Raw genomic sequence first — 16,998 nt, forward strand, 5'->3', positions numbered from 1 at the left:
GAGAGAGAGAGGAGAGAGAGGGAGAGTGAGTGTGTGTGTGTATGTTTTTCCATAGGTTCCTAGAGCTAGAACCAGATGAGGCCCTAAAGATCATCTATTCCATGGGGCAGCTAGGTGGCACAGTGGATAGAGCTCTGGCCTTGGAGTCAGGAGGACCTGAGTTCAAATACGGCCTCAGATGCTTGACACTTACTAGCTGTGTGACCCTGGGCAAGGCACTTAACCCTGACAGCCTCACCAAAAGGCAAAAAAGAAAAAAAAGATCATCTAGTCCAATCTCTAACCCCTCCCCATTTTACAGATGAGGAAACTGAGGCCTGTAAAATTGAAATGCCTTGTCTAGGCCACATGAAAACCAGGATTTACCCTTAACTTGGTGACCCTCTTCCTCCTGTGCTTTCCCAAGTCAGCCAGTAGGTCCACAAGTATTCATTAAGCACTTATCACATGTGTCAAGACTGTGCTAAGTGATGGGGATATCAGGAAGGACAAACTCATAGTCCGTGCCCTCTAATGGGGAAGACAGCTTGTCAATAACTACATACGACCAGATAAAGACAGAGCACAGCCAGGTCTCGCTTTACGTAAATTCGCATTATGTGTATTTGACTTTGCTTAAAGAATTCTGAAAGGCTAGATGAGGAGAATGTGGCTTGTTATTGTTATTGTGCAGCCAGACCTCGTGAGAAGGGCTGGGTGCAGGGTGTGTGTGTGTGTGTGTGTGTGTGTGTGTGTGTGAGAGAGAGAGAGAGAGAGGGAGAGTGAGTGTGTATGTGTGTGTGTGTGTGTGTGTGTGTGTGTGTGTGTGTGTGTCTGACTGCACGCCTAGGCTGCCCTGGCTGGACAGCACTGATCACTCTTGACCATTAAGCTGACCTTTGGTTTTCTAATTCTATTATCATGGGACGGTATTGCATATGTCTGCACTGATGACTTGTGTAAAGGTATTAATTTAGTGTGTGCCTTTGTTATAGAGGCTAAGTGAAGTGGGTGACCAGGGGTAAATTCACATCACGTACAAATTGTCAACTTGAGTAAAGAGAGAGTTGTTTGTGGATGGAAGATGAACTCAGAATTCAGGAGGGCATTAGAGATGGGGGGCTGGGAAAGGCCTCAGAATTCAGGGAGGGTCTGGGGGGTGGGGCTGGGAAAGGCCTCTTGAGGAAGGTGGAATTTTGGCTGAGACCTGAAAGACGCTCAGGACACAAAGGTGAGGAGTGAGAGTGTTTGGTTCTTTCCTCTGGCCCTTTTTTGCCAATGAGTTTGTGGAACTGTGGGGACCACAGGCACCCACTAAACTCACTCATGTTCTCCCATCGGGAAGCTCAGGCCTGTTTCTTGGCGCCCCAGCTTGAAAGCTTTCACCACGTCCTACAACTTTCCTGGCTTCTCCCTTCTCTATTCTCCTAGGGATCATCTCTGCTTCTTCATTCTACCCAGGCCACTATCATTTCCAATAAGACGTCACAGGCAGACGGGAAAATCCTCAGACTCCTCCTCCCCAGGGGCATCAGACCACAGAGCATCTTTTCCCAAAGCATGTTCACCCAAGCTACTCCCTGAGGACCCTTGGCAGATGGGAATATGTTTGTTCAGGGATTCTACCATCTGCTTTTGTGGGAGCAGCTGTGAGGGAGTCCTCTAGGGGGGCCTCACTGCCTAATCGACTTGGGGACTGGAGTGGCCACAGCTAGGGCTGAAGACCAATTCCGAGGCCCAGCATGGGGCCTAGACCAGAGCAGGCATGCAGCATTTACAAAAGATTGCCCAGTATGCTCTGGGGGTTGGGGAGCTGGCACTGCTGAGAGATCGCCCCCATCTCCTCCTCCTCCTCCTCCTCTCCCCCCACCCCCATCTGGGGCTAGACACTCAATGTGGAGGTAGCAGAAGAAGGGCCTTTTGTCTAGTGGAAAGGAGGGAGCCTGTCCCCCTGGCCTTACTCCTTAGGCATGGATGAGTCGGGCACTGGGGCTAAGAGGGGAATCAGTGCCCCAGCCTACCTGCAGGGGGCCCTGGTCCCCTTGCTTCTGGCTCTGGCTGAGCCCCAAGGAAGAGGGAGGCCAGACTACCAGGGGGAGGCTGGTGGCGGGGGGGTGGCCGCCTAACGTTCCTTCAGCGTGTGGCCCAGACGCCCAAACAGAGCTCTGCTGTCTGTAGTCCAGACGGACAGATGACGGCCCGGGGCAGGTGTCAGAGCCAGTCCGGACAGGGGTGGCCACTGACTTTGATGTATTGACTTCCATTTCCAGAGCTATTAGTTGGGCTGGCATGGATGGGTCAGCCACAGGAGCATGCTGGGAAGCCACAAATACATACGCTCACATTCACCCAGGCTTTTTTACAAACTTGTGTTTGTACTCTCAGTGTTTAGCACTGTACCTGGCACATAGTAGGTGCTTAATAAATGCTTGTTGATTGATTGCCGTACATGTGCACGCAGGCCCCGGAAATGCTCTCTGCACCCCACCCCCATCCCAGCCTGGGCTCCCATAGGTGATGTGGCATCTCCAGGACATGGGCAGCCTGTCGTAGTAGGCTTAGACTCAGGAGACTTGGACCTTGCTCTGTCCCTTCCTGATTGTGTGACCTTGAACAAGTCCCTTTATGTCTTGGAGCCTCAGGGCTCCAAGTTCTCACGTGTCAAGGCAGATCAGAATTCTTGTGCCCGGGATGTTGTCCCAAGGATATTAGGAAAATCAGATAAGGTCGGATGGGGATAAGGTCTTGGGAAAGCAGCCCCCAAAGCGGGGCAGCTGGAGCCATCCTGGTTCCTTAGGGGAGAAGATGGAGTCTTTTATAGGGGCCTCAGTTTCCTTCTCTGTGCCATGTGGTCCCTCCAGCTCTGACATTCTAGGATCAAAAGGCCTTTCTTCTAGCTCTAATATCATACGGTTTTCTCTGCAGGTTGTGTGTTCATGAAGGTCTCTGGCGGGGTGGCTGACGGCTTGGAGGAATTCCAGCCCGCCTTCCCTTGGACAGGGCAGGGAGAGGGAGGAGGAGGGAGAAGGGAGAGCTGGGGATGGGGAGCAGTTGTGCTGGGCTCACACAGAGCTCCTCTTGGGATTCTTACCATTCTTCACCTGGATGGCGGAGCCTTGGCCTTGGAGATGCACCACAGCTGGCTGCAGGGGAGAGAAGGGTGGAGAGCAGGCACTGAGAGCTGATGGGCTGGCCTTCTGCACTTTCACCCCAGCCCCCTCCCCCTGACCCAGAGGGAGGCCAAGGAGATGCTGACATGGGAATCAGGAAGCTCAGGGAAAGAGGGGAAGGCCTCCTTCTCTACACATGGCCAGGGATTTGTCTCCACTTGGCCACAGATTGGGAAGAGAACTGCATTGTTGAAGCCCAGGAACTGTGGGGAAGGGCTGGAGGCCTTAGGATGGGGGTACCATGGCTGCTCCCACCTGCTGAAGAGCAAGGGAAGACATGCTGGTACACTCGAGGTGGGGCCTGGAGAAACAGGTTCTGTTCCTGTGACCTGGTCAGTGATAAAGCCCCCAAAGCTGCTGCTACCCACTGGGTGGCATGGTTGGCATGGCACATATGGCACTGGAGTCAGAAGACACTGGCAAGTGCCTTTCTATCTTTGAGCCCACTTCCTCATTGGGAAGGAAACATGAGGGAAAGGAGGGGGGGAAGGCACCAGCCCAGCAAGTGGCCAAGCCAGGAGCACCCCCAGTTTTTGCCCTCCTCTGACTCACCTGGATCTCTCGAGCGCCAGCCTTGTCGGTTGCACCTGTAAGAGAGTATCAGGGCTTCAGGCTGGTAGCATATGAGAGGTTGACCTGCTTGGGCCCTAGTGGGGGCATTGCCAGCCTGCCTTTCTTCTTCCAGAGATTGGATCCAGCTGCAGCTCCCTGGAGGGGAGGGCCAACTGGCCCTTCACTAAGGAGATAGGGCTGGAGCTGCCTGGGGGTGTGTGTGTATGGGTGTCTTCAGCCACCAGGGCCAGGAGTCTTAATGAGTCTCAATGGTCATACTTTGGTCAGTGTCTGAGACTTGACTCCTACTCTGTCACTTACTAGCTGGATGACTTTGGACAAGTCAGTGACCCTCTCCTGGGCCTCAGTTTCCGTGATCATAAAATGACAATGCTACTTGCCTTGACTACCATTACCTATCCCCGCTTCATGTTCATGGGGCTCAATTCCCAGGGCCCTCAAGATCCCATATTTAACAGACTTTGGGCTAGATGGGGAAGGCTGGGGAGAGAAGGCATTTCCAACCAGCCCAGCCTAGGGTCTCCCCTTAGCCTTCACTCACACTGGAGCCTCTTGGCCACCCCCTCACCCACCAGGGGAAGGGCCCAGGGGTTACAGGGTAGACAAGGCCTCAAGGGAGATCCTGTGGGGATTCTCGCTCCAAGGCCTGGCCTTGCTACTTCTCCAATGGGAAGGACTCTCGGTCCAAATCCCCACCCATCCCTGAACAGGTGTTCAACAAGAGTCAAGTGCTCTTGCTTCTGGGGGCTGGCCAAGAAGCTCAAATTCTCATGGACCAAAATGCTCTGGATACAGTTGCCAATATATCTTCCAGCTCTGCCACCCCCTGTTCTAAGGCCCCTCCCAGCTCTGCCATCCCCTGTTCTAAGACTCCTCCCAGTTCTGCCATCCCCTGTTGTAAAGCTCCTCCCAGGTATGACATTCCCTGTTCTAAGGCCCTTCCCAGCTCTGTCATCCCCTGTTCTAAGGCTCCTCCCAGGTATGACATTCCTTCTCCTGGGTTCTAAGATCCCTTGCAGCTTTATGTAGAAGTCATATCAGCATTTGGGACTCAAAAGCTGGGGGTCCATTTATCTACCGGGAAGCCCCTAGTAGCTGGTCATGTGGGCACACTGAAGACAGGGAGGCTTGTAATAGAGGGGCAAAAAGTAGAGGTGACAAGATGTGCCCTTTTAGCCCACAGGGTCAGGCAGCTGTTCTCCCCTCCCCCCAAAATACCCCAAGCTGACCAAAGGGCTAGATCCTCCTGCATCCCCACAAGTTGGGAGGTACTTACAAAGGTCTTCTGGCCACAGGGTGGGGAGACGGAGGCACTCACCTGAGGGGCCTTGCAACCCGGGGGGGCCTTGAGGCCCAGGGGGACCAGGAGGGCCAGGGGGTCCCATGACTGTTGTCCCAGGAATGCCAGGGATTCCGGGGATTCCTGGAGGTCCTTGGGGGCCTGGAGGCCCAGGGGGGCCTGGGGGACCATTTGGCCCAGGAGGTCCAGCCTTTTTTCCTGAGAAAACAAAACGAAACCAAGATTCAACATCAGACCATCAGACCATCTTCAGGGGTCCCACAGAGCAAACTTGGTTGACGTTTTCTCCTCCCTCCCCGCCCCCCCATCCCAGGCCCAGAATCTGTTCCTTCTGCTCTGAGAGCCTCAGGTTCCTATGAGGCATGGAAGGGGAGAGCTCTTAATCCAATGACTCCATGAATTGACAGACTTATGAGCTCTGGGGCTTTCCCTCCTCCGCTCCTCCCCCCTCCCCCTCTACCCAAGTCCCTGGAGGCTAACCAGAGGTGGCCTTAGAAGAGGCTGCCCTCCTCGGGCCTTTGCCGCTTCTTGGGGGCTTAGGAGAGGCAGGCAGCAACGAGTGATGACACAGAAATTCCCACAAGGCTTGACTAACGGGGAAAGGGGTCCATGTGGCTGAGGCAGGCCAGGGGTCTCAAATGAAACAAGGACCAGGAAGGGGCTTGATGAAGTATGACAGGTGGGAAGCTAGCCAGGGAGGCTGCTGCACTGGGGGGGGGGTGGCCCCTCCCTGCCTGCCTGCTGTCTGCCCTTCACGCTTCTCAGGCAGGCTTGGCAGTGGCACCAGAGGGTCAGCCACCCTTTGTAGGCCTGAAAATCCTAAGGCAGCCTGGGGGAGCCAGCTTCCCCTCAAGTCCCCTCTACGTTCTGCCCCCTCAGTCAGCCCAGCACAAGCCTTCAGCTCTATGAACAACTATCCCAGGCTATTCTGACCTGTTGGCTCTGCTCGTGCCCCACACGAGGCTCATCTGAAGGAGTGAGGTGCCCAGCTTGGGTGGCGCATGGCCATTGTCTCCAGTATTGACAGGGCTGACCTAGGGAGGAGGGCAGAGCCAGAGCAGCAGTTGTGGGGGGCATGGGGGGAGGGGAAGCTGCAGAAACAAAGCTATAACCTTCCTAGACAGGAGAGTAGCCTGACTGGGCCCCTCCCCTCGAGGTTTGCTCTGCCTTTGGGCAGATGGGCGGGGCCCGGAGCTTCTGGGGCTCTCCTTGGAGGCAGGGGGTTTGGCCAGCAGCGTTTGGCATCGCAGCAGGAAGGCCATGCCACAGAAAAGCAGCCACCCTGGGCCTCACAGGCCCTCACGCAGAGCTGATGACCTGAGGAGGCTTTAGCAGAGAGGTCAGTGCGCTGGCTTTGGAGCCGAGAACCCAGTTTGGGAGCCCAGCTCTCTTTAGAGCTGGGGGACCTTGGGCAAGTTGATTTGTTTCCCTCAGCCTCAGTTTCTTCATCTGTAAAACAAGTGGACTAGATGAACTCCATAGTCCCTTCCATCTCCCAAACCCTATAGGCCTTGAGAGCTACTGGGGTGTTGGAGGGATTTCAATGGGTGGAAATGAGAGATGGGGACCAACTTGAACAAAGTTTCCAAGATGGCGGTGCCCAGAGGGCTGGTGAAGAGGGTCCAGACTCAGTGGGCAGTGGGAGGCAAGAGAAGAAGGACACTCAGCTGCTGGCAGGTCAAAGACAACTGAGGATTGGAACTGTGGCAACGTTTGGGACGTCCGATGGGAAAAGCATTAAGTTTCTGGTTTGGATGACTTCTAAATTTGGGAAAACTCCAGGACCAATCAACTGCCAAGTCTCGACAATCCTACTTTTACAACATCTCTCACATCCATCCCTTTCTCACTACTTGTAGGGCTACCAGCCTAGCTCAGGCCTTCATAAAGTGGGAAGTAGTGAGAAGGGCCTTGGAGACAGCTAGGGCCCCTCTGGGGCCCTCTTATCCCATCCCGTTGTCAGTGCCAGAGAAGAATGTCTGGTGCGGTGCCAATGGGGATGGGAGATATTTGTAAGACCAGAACAAAGGCGTCAGCCTTTAACTGGATCAGCAAGTTGACCTTGGCCAGGCTGCTCCTCCTGGGCATTCCCTCTACTTGGAAAAGAAGGATCAGGCCTGTTCTGCTTGGCCTCAGTGGGCAGAGAACTAGGGTTAGGTGGGGGAAGTTATAGAAGAGCAGATTCAGACACGTGATCAGTGGGACCTGTCCCAAAGTGGCACAGGATATCATGGGAGGTGGCGGGCTTGCCATCACTGAAGGTCGTCGAGCAGAGTCTGGACAAACAGCGCTTGGGATCATTGCGCAGATTCTGAGTTTCTAGGATGAGATAACCTTCGAAGGTCTCTCTTAGGACTAAGGAGAAGAGGGAAAGTTTGTGAGGCCAAGAACAAGGGGCATATGTGGAGCTCAGTTAGGAGCTCCAGGCAGCCCTATTTCCTGACTGTAGGAAGAGGGAAAACCCCTGAGAAGAGTGAAGAGCAAATGGGCAGCAAGGGAACGGACTCTGCCTCACCTCCCCTTGGGCCTTGCCTCGAGTGGGCTCTCATCAGGAAATCATTCAGCTTCTCTCCACTTGAGAGCAGATTTTCAGAAAGGCCCTTGGGTTTCTCATGAGTTAGTCTAGTTTAATGATACAAGTGCAGGGACTGAAATGCAGTACGTGCTTGTGAATGCTCACTGACTGACTGACGGAATCTCTACCACGATGGGCTGCATATCAGTTGCCGTGGAGGATGGCCAAGCCAAGGAGGCCACACTGGGAAACTCTACTTATTAAGTGTTTGTCAGAAGAAAGTCATTCAACCACACACACCAAAAAGAAAAGCAAATGAGGTGACCTTACCCTTTTTCTTGTTTTTGACTGGACCTGCAAAGAGAGGAAAAAAGAAATTAAAAATCCTTGATGTTCCCAGGGGAGGGTCAAGGCTTCAAGGCCAAGAGTCACTCAGCAGACAGTCTTTCCCTTGATCCTTCTGCCCACCTGGGAGGGAGGAGAGGGCTACATGGGAGGGGGGACTCCCTCTCTCTGCAGCTCTGGATACTCTCTCTTCCCTTAGCTTCTCTCTCCTGCTTCTGCCTCTGATTGCTCCTCCTCAACTTCCTTTGTCAGATCATTGCCCACCAATGGTCAGTGTCCCCATTCCCCTCACCCTAAGTTGCTGCTGTTTCAAGCGCTAGTGGCTTCCTTAGAATCTCATCTGCTACCCAGTTCTTAGTTACCATCTCCCAAGTCTATACACACAGGCTTCATCTCTCTCCTGAACTCCATGACCTGCTGGACAGCTCCACCTGGACACCAGACAACATCTCAAAGTCAATACGTCCAAAAGGGAATTCATTATCTTTCCCTCAGACCCTTCCTTCCAAACTTCCCTATAGCTGTTGAAGATGCTACCACAGTCCCAGAAAGTCAGGTTCCAAATATCCTTGAATCTTCTATCTCTCGTCCAATCAGGCACCAAATCTCGTCCAGTTGACTTCTATGGCATTCCTTCACATCCAAGTGCCCTCCCCCCATCTCTCCACTCCCATCCCAGCGCAGGGACTCATTAGCTCCTGCCTGAAACCACTGCCTGCCCCCAGGTGCTCCCTTCTCTAATGCAGCCTTCCTAAAACCAAATTCTTTGTTAAAAACAAAAAACAAACTTTAAAAAAATTAGATTTTATTTTGAACTTAACCTCAACATTTCAATATACAAAGAACAGAAAATAGGGTTGTATATGTACATGTGACCTTCTGTTATACAGTTTGTTTTTCAAGTGTATTTTATATTGAACAGCACTATATTTACCACAGCCCCACTTGTCTGTATCCCCTTCTGAACTTCCTTCTCTCTTCTGTGCAGTGCGTGTGTGTATCTGTTTTGTGTTTATTGGGGATGCCATCGGCTACAAGAGTCAAATCTAGCTGCCATTTGCCTATGGAATCAAAGGAAGCTGCACCGATGGAGGGGTGGCTTCCCCAAGCTTGGGTTCCCTCCTCCAAAGCCTTTGGGCCCAAACATGGCTGCCTAGCAAGAGTGGGTACAGTAGGGCTTCTGCATTTCAGGCCAAGGTGATGCCAGTCCTTCCCCAGGGGTGTGGGCGTAATGGCAAGCTTGAGAAAGGAGTGTGGAGGCACTGTGTATCTTCCAGTGTGTCAGGTATCCTTTTTGGTCTTTTCTTTTGGATGTCATTAACACACTCATCGACTCTCTCCACTCTCTCCCCACCACAGTCCATTCTCCATTCAGCTGTCAGTGTCTTCCTCAAGTGTCACCCCCTTATTCAGTAAACTCTGGTGACTTCTCAGCAGCTCTAGGATCAAATCGAAAATGTTCTGGCATTTTCAACCCTTCCCAGCATTCCCAGGCTCCTTACACCCACACCATGCCCTCTTTGATCCAGTGACACTGGCTTCCTTGTTCCATCTCCAGACTCTGGGCATTTTCAGTGGAAGTCTCTGCCTTCTGGCTTCCTTCAAGTCCCAGCTAGAACCCTGCCTTCTCCAGGAAGCCTTTCCTGATTCCCCCTTAATCCTCATGCTGTCCCTGTGGTGATCGTCTGCAATTTGTCTTCCCCGTAGCTTGTCTGGACGCAGTTGATCGCATCTGCCCTTCATGACAAGCTGGCATTGTAGGCAATGAAGGTACTGGGACGCCCATTTGGAGCTGGACAAGGTAGGGCACTTGCTTAAAGTCAAGGCTCAAGGCCAGGCCCCTGCTGACTTTGAGCCCAGGCTGCCACCCACTTCGGCGCTGGAAAGAGGATTGTTGTCCACAGGGCAAAGGGAGGGCAGCAGCAGTTCGTTTTGCCCATCATGCTTTAATTTGATGGTTATTATAAGAGGATGGATGATGGTAATCCATCCATGTGGGGAACACATGCCCGCCTAGGGTAATTTAGCATAAGTGAATGGGCGCTTAAAAAGTGAAGTCACAGACAATTTCGTGGAAATAACTTCTAAGGAAAATGATCCCACTTCAGGGAACTCAGGCGATCCAAGCCTTTTTTTAGAATAGTCCCAACCTCAGTGCCACAGAGTCCTTTGTGGGAGGGGCACAGAGGTCAGAGGGCAAGGTCAAAAGGGTGCCAGGCCTGGGTGGGTGACCTCCAGCCAGTCACTGGACTCCAGGGGACCTTGCTTTCCTCATGGATTTGTTGTGAGGAATGAGATAATGTTTGCAAAGTGATTTTCCAGAGCTGGATGGATGCCTTCTAGTTTTTCTCTCACAGCCATTCCCAATGTCCCCCATGCCTCCAATGACCTCTTCCTTGTTACAAACTGATCGAAGGAGCACAAATGACAGTGCACCTGGGACTCTCCCTTTGTCTGCTACGGTTCATCACCCGTTCTCTGGGATCAAGACTGGTCACTGTATTTAACCTATTTTGATGTGGCTGTTGTCATGTCTACTGGCCTCACTGGTTCCTGGAGGTAGGAAGACCCGAGTTCAAATGTGACCTCAGATACTTAGTAGCTGTATGACTTTGGCCAGGTTGCTTAATTTTCATTTGCCTCAGTTTCCTCATCTGTAAAATGGGGACCATAATAGCATCTACCTATGAAAGGGTGTTGGGATGATCAAGTGAGATCATATTTGTAAAGCATTTAGAACAGTGCATGACTCATAGTTGGAAATACAAGGATACACACGCACACACTCACACTCACACACACACACACCCACACACCCACACACCCACACACACACACACACACACGTTTCCGTTCCCTCCCCTTCTGCTCATTTCAGGCTGCATCAGATCAGACAAGGCTTCCCAAGTGTCTCTGAACTTCTCAAATGTTTTGTTTCTTGTAAAGCAATAATATTCCATCACCTTCATGCAAGGGCATAGCTTGGCCCCTCCCCTGGCAAGCGGCACCCCCTTTATTCCCTCCCCCTTTTTCTGCTCCCACAAACAGCGCTGCTGGGAATCTTTCGAGTTTCATCTGGTCTTTCTTTTGCCTTTGACCTCCTTGGGGTATATGCCCCTCAAGGACACCATGGGGTGATGAAAGTGGTCTCCATGGTTGGGTGACTCTGGGCCCAGGGCTCTACCCATGCGCCACCAGCTGAAAACCTTGAGCATGCTTAGCTGCCTCTCCGAGAGTAGCTCTGTGACCTCTGTGGTCACTGTCAGCTCAAACTTCTCAGCTCCCAGCTCTGGCATGTTCTCCCAAGTGCTGAACAGTGAGTTCACAGGGGCCTCAGTGCACCTGAGGGTACTGCTTTCCTTTCCTATTAGCAATGGGGGGCATCTCAGTGCCATACCCTCAGACAAGGGCCTCAGCAGCCACCAGAGGTGACCACTCCTCATAATCTGATCAGCTTCCTTCCAGCCACTCAGGGACAGGCACAGCCTAGGGGGGCTTCCTTGATGATCTCTCAGCCTTCTGAAGCCTAAGTCTTGGCCAAGGCTCTTTTCCAGCCAACCGGGAGAAGGGCTCCCTGTCCACCCCTCTCCCACCCCCATCCTGACTAGTTCTGGGTGATGGTGGGGCCCAAACTGGTTGTACAGGCGCGGTGCCCCTCACGGAAGGGATCTGTTTTCCTGCTTGTTCCGAAAGCTGTAAGAGAAAGACTTGGCAAAGATATGGCTCCTATGAGTGCTTTGGCCTGTCAGCTGTGCAAACCTGGCCCCAACACCAGTAGGTCATTGCGGTGTTTGTGGGCACAGTCCTCCAAAGTCCTAGAGTTCTTTCTCTTCTGCCATGGCCCCCGCTCTCACTCATCCCAGAAGTAACTATTTAGCTTCCCCTTGGACTCTCAGGAGAGCAGAGTGCCATGACAGGCAAAGCACTGGCCTCCAGCTTGGGAGCTGAAGGTTCAGGTCTCTGCCAGTCACTGACCAGCTAAGTGACCTTGGACAAACCACTTACCCTCAGTTTCATCACCTTTTAAAGGGGAATAACAGTACTTGCACTACCCACCTCAAAGGCTTATGGAGGAGACCCAATGAGCATTTGGGGGCACTGCTCATATGCAAATGTTTGTTGAGTGAATAAATGAGGTGAAGGCTACTGCTCTGGGCATAGCAAAGACTGAGCAATCACGCCTTGGCCCTTGGGATAGCCAAGTTGTCAGGAGGGAGGGAAGGAAGGGATTAGGGTGGAGGGCGTGGCTAGCAGGTGCTGGAGGTGCTAGAATGGGCTGAACTGGCCTTTTTCAAAGGCCCCACAGGGAACCCTCCGTGTTTGTTCAATCTCCAAACCTGCTCTATCTCAACCCTCTGTAAACTGTAACCGAGGAAGTGGGTAGTGAGCCTAGGGATCTGGGCAGGATGGAGCCCCATTGACTCAAAGAGCAGGGGAATGCAAACCACATGAGATGCCCACGTTCGTGGCCCTGTGCCAATACCCACAGCTATTCCAGATGAGACCAGAAAGAACCGGGTGTGATAAGCTTTTTACACAGGCACCAAAATACTGGGGACATGGGAAGCGGCAGGGGTTCTGTGGCCTCCCAGAGATGCCGTAGCAAAGGCTGGTTCCTGGTGCTGGCAGCCTGGGCCAATTCTTGACAGACTCAGGGCCAAGTTGCTGCCCCACTTCCAGGGCACTGGCTAGTCAATGGGGCCCATTTTCTGCCTCTAGATCTGTCTGCTAATGAAAGCCCACTTGGAGGCCAAGACCTATTTTATTTTATTTTTATTATTTTTATTTTTGTGAGGCAATTGTGGTTAAGTGACTTGTCCAGAGTCACATACCTAGTGAGTGTTACGTGTCTCAGGCCGGATTTGAACTCAGGTCCTCCTGACTCCAGGGCTGGTTGCTCTATCCACTGCGCCACCTAGCTGCCCCTGAGACATGTTTTACGAGTGTCAGTCATGACATGCTGCCTTTAGGCCTCCTTGATGCAGACAGTCACCCTCACTTTGTGGCTCAGGTCACATGCCAGGTCCAACTAGAACCTCAGAATCTCTGAGAAGAAAGAAACCTGAATGAGAAGCCACATGGCAGCTAGGTGGTACCACAGTGGATGGAGTGCTGACCCTGGAGTGAGGAAGACTTGAGTTCAATCCAGCCTTGGATACACACTAGTTGGGTGACTCTGGACAAGTCTCTTCACCACTAACTGCCTCAGTTTTCTCATCTATAAAATGGGCACAATAACAGCACCTACCTCCCAGGGTTGTTGTGAAGCTCCAATGGGTTTACCTTGTGAAGTATTTTGCTGTTGCTCTTCAGTCGTTTCAGTCATGCCTGACTCTCCGTGACCCCACTGGGAGCTTTCTTGACAGAGATACTGGGAGTGGTTTGCCATTGCTTTCTCCAGCTCATTTTACAGATGAGGAACTAAGGCAAATGACTTGTCCAGGATCACATAGCTAGTAAGCATCTGAGGCTGGATTTGAACTCAGGTCTTCCTGACTCCAGGCTTGGCATTCTATTCCCCTGGAGCACTCCCTAGCTACCCTTTATAAACTGCAAATTTCTATAGAAATGCTTTTCAGGCTGCTGGGTCACACTGCTGACTCATACTGAGCTTCCAGTCCATTCAAACCCTGAGACTTTTTCAGGTGGACTGCTATCTAGTCATATTTACCCCATCCTATAGATGAGCAGTTGATTTTTTAAAAAGCTAAGTGTAGAATTTTATATTTATCCCTATTAAATTTCATCTTATGAGAATTGGCTCTAAATTCCATCTTGCCAAGAATTCTTGAGATTCAAGCTCTTGTCATTCTGGGACAGCTGGGTCCACAGAGCCCCTGCAGTGGGGGCAATGGACTTCCATTATTGGTAACCTGTGTTCCAAGACTGGATGGCCTCTGCCTTGGTTGGATCCCTCTGCCTCATTTTGTTCATGTAGTTTTCCTGATTGACTTAAAAATTATTTATTCAAAACCTTACATAGAACGTCAATATACCCTAATTAAACTTGTTCAATAATTTGCATTTAAATTACTTTAACTAATTTCAAGCCCCCCAAACGTCCTAATTAGTCAATCCATCAACAAGCACTGATTACAGGCATATGACAGATGCACCAAGCAAGCACTATGCTAAGTGCACGGACATACAAAGAAAAAGCAGAAAGCTAGCTGCTGGTATCAAGGAGTGGCTTCTCAATCACAGCCTTCAAGTCTTCAGCTTGTGATTCTTTTCTTATAATGGCCATTCACTCTCCATTCTGCTGCTTTGTTTTTTATTTCTGTTTTTTAAAACAATTCTGCATTATTGCCTAAAGGTCTCCTCACACCTGTCAGTCTTAATTGTATTACAATATCCATTACATGAATGGGATGTAGTATGAAGCAGTGTGCATAAAGTCAGGAAGTCCTGGATTCAAGTCATGTCTGTGACACAGGCTGGTAGTGCACCCCTGGACAAATCATTCCACATCTCAGTGTTCTGGGCAGCTCTCCAAAACTACACACACACAAACACACACACAGACACACACACACACACACACACACACAGAGGTGTTGACCTGCTTCGGTAGAGATTTCCTCTCTCTTAGGAGTTCCTATTCCAATGGAATCCCAGGCCCAGTTCTTATCCATGCCCCTACATGAAAATGCACCCTGATTTATTCAGCTACTGACTATTAGGTATTTAAGTTGCTCACAGTTTTTGGCAATTACAGAAAATGTCATGAGGCTCTTTTGTTGTTGGCTTGTTTCCGATGGCCCTTTCAGGGTAGATTTTATGATGCTCTCATCTATTCCTCAAAAGTGGAACCTGGAGTTCCAAGGCAGGACTCTTTTTCTCACCCACTGAGCAGTGCATCCTGTGACCCACCTTCCCCATTCCCCAAATTCTGGCTTCTGTCCTCAGCACACTTTGACTCCCTCTACTGATGAAGCATTCCTCTATAGCAACATCCTCAAAAAGCAGTCATCCAACTTCTGCATGAACACCTCCATTGATGCGGAACTCCCTACTTAATAAAGTAACCTAGTCTACTATGGGACAGATCTCATTGTTAACTGATGCTCCAGTTTTTCCTGCCCCAGCTGGCAACCCTGAATCTATTTGGGAATAACTTTGTGGAGGAAGGAATCAGTGTCAGACAATTGCCTCTGGAACTTCTCACAGTTGGGTTAACAATCACTTGACTTAGTATAAACTCCTGTCAGTCAGACATGTACTTTGGGGGCCCAACAGGACTGGGCAGGGAAAAAAATCATTCAGAGAAAAGGATTAAACCAATTCTCAACCATTAACACCTTCATCTAGTGCCGGATGGAAAGGCTTTACTAGGAGAGGTGAATCTTGAGCCTATTTCTGATGAAGATCTGGTCACTAGCCAAAATAACTGACCTAGGAGTCATGGTAAGAAATCTTCTCTCAGGACTTATCATCAATAAATATTCCCAAAGACTGTAGCATAGGCGGTTCTATGAACAAAAAACCCCATGTTAACTGAGTAGTCAGTAACAACCAATCCATACATTCATGTTTTGATCACATCTTATGTGGATGGTCTAGGCACACACTGAAGGTATCCTTGATGAAAACAAGAGCCAGGAACAGGCAGGCTTACCTGGTTAATTTCCTATAGCTCCCCACATCTGTGAATTCACAATCATAGTTGGAATCTGAGGTTCTACTCTGTAGAGTATTTAATTGCAAATCAGCTTTTGATATGGAAGAACAAAATGAAATTTCAAGTCTCTTCTCCAATCAAGTACCTTTTATACATGGTAAAATTCTGCAAAATGCTGTGATTACATATAGATATGCATGTATATACTATATGTACAGTCTTCTCCTATTAGAGTAGAAGCTCCAGAAGAGTAGACTGCTTTGTTTTTCTCTCCGTATCTCCAGTACTTAGGACAGTGCTTGGCACAAAGCAAGCGCCTCATAAATGTTTTTTCATTCATTCCTTCATGACAGATGTGACCATGAAGGTAACTCTGGTCAATGATTTACTGAAAATTGACATCAAATGAGGCACAAAACAAAGAGATGTGTGCTCACCAAAGGTGTTTGCTCATTCCATCAAGGACTTCCTGGGGGGGGGGGGTGGAGGGGGTGGGAGTCCAAAGGGAAGAGAGATTTCTCAGAGATGGAAGGCCCTTCAGATGCTCCCAGAGCCTTGGGCCTACACTATAGGGATCCACAGTCCCTCAGGAGTCTTGGTTCAGTCCCAAAGACCAGATAGGCTGGGCTGTCGTGGAAAGGTCTGGGGATACTGGGTATTATCACCATGCTGGGGTCATTATTCATGTGCAATTCCAACTGAAGAGGTGACAACAACATTGCAGGCATCCCACAGGAAGGGACCTCAGCCCCTAGTGGTGAGCTCCTTCCTGGCCCTGTTCTTCCTAGTTGTATCCCAGACCGCGCCCCCCCCCCATAGTGGCTTTTGGTGTTCTGCAGGGGCTGCTTTAGTTTGTTCTACTTGCTTCAGGCACAAAAATGTTTAGAAATGCCCTTGGCTGGCAACCCCAATGCCTGGGAAACACTGGGACAGTCACTTTTGAGGTTGCTGGATGCCTCTTCTAAGCATTGGGGTTGCCAGCCAATTGCCTCCAGAATTCAAGGCTGACTCACTGGGGCCTGTTTTAGAGCAGCCTGGACTTAGTAACTAGGAAATCCAAGGCTTCCTCCTGGTAGAGCAGAGGCTGCCATGAGATCTAGAACAAACAGCTGGAAGGAAATTCCCTTCTTCAGGTCCCAGGGCCTTGGGGACCCAGGTGGGCCCCAGTGCTGGTGTGCCTGGGGTGGCATACATTACAAGGTTAGCGTGAGGCAGTGCCTAACTCCTCCATTTTATCAGTGTTTGAGATACAGACCTAATTATAAGAAAGCTATTTTTGACCAAAGCCTCTGCTCCGCCCCCCATCACCTCAACAGTCCAAGGAATGAGGTCATCTCTGTGTGTGTGTGTGTGTGTGTGTGTGTGTGTGTATGTGTGTGTGTGTGTGAGAGAGAGAGAGAGAGAGAGAGAGAGAGATGGGGGGAGGGAGGGAGAGAGACACAGAGAGAGACAGAGAGAGAAGAAAGGAAAGAGGGGGAGAGGGAGGGAGAGAGGG

General features: G+C 50.7%; 1 protein-coding gene across 1 annotated transcript in view; it reads right to left on the reverse strand.

Annotated features, from left to right (window-relative positions):
- Positions 1-16,998, reverse strand: part of EDA (ectodysplasin A) — a 191,280-nt gene that overhangs the window by 8,126 nt on the left and 166,156 nt on the right. The window contains exons 3-6 of the mRNA XM_027836809.1: positions 7,868-7,891; positions 5,041-5,220; positions 3,702-3,736; positions 3,071-3,122 (exon numbers count right to left, since the gene is read on the reverse strand). Of these exons, the coding sequence (XP_027692610.1) occupies positions 3,071-3,122; positions 3,702-3,736; positions 5,041-5,220; positions 7,868-7,891 (291 nt within the window). The remainder of the gene's footprint in view (positions 1-3,070; positions 3,123-3,701; positions 3,737-5,040; positions 5,221-7,867; positions 7,892-16,998) is intronic.

Source organism: Vombatus ursinus, unplaced genomic scaffold (genome assembly GCF_900497805.2).
Source record: "Vombatus ursinus unplaced genomic scaffold, bare-nosed wombat genome assembly UNPS02014819.1, whole genome shotgun sequence".
NCBI lineage: Eukaryota > Metazoa > Chordata > Mammalia > Diprotodontia > Vombatidae > Vombatus > Vombatus ursinus.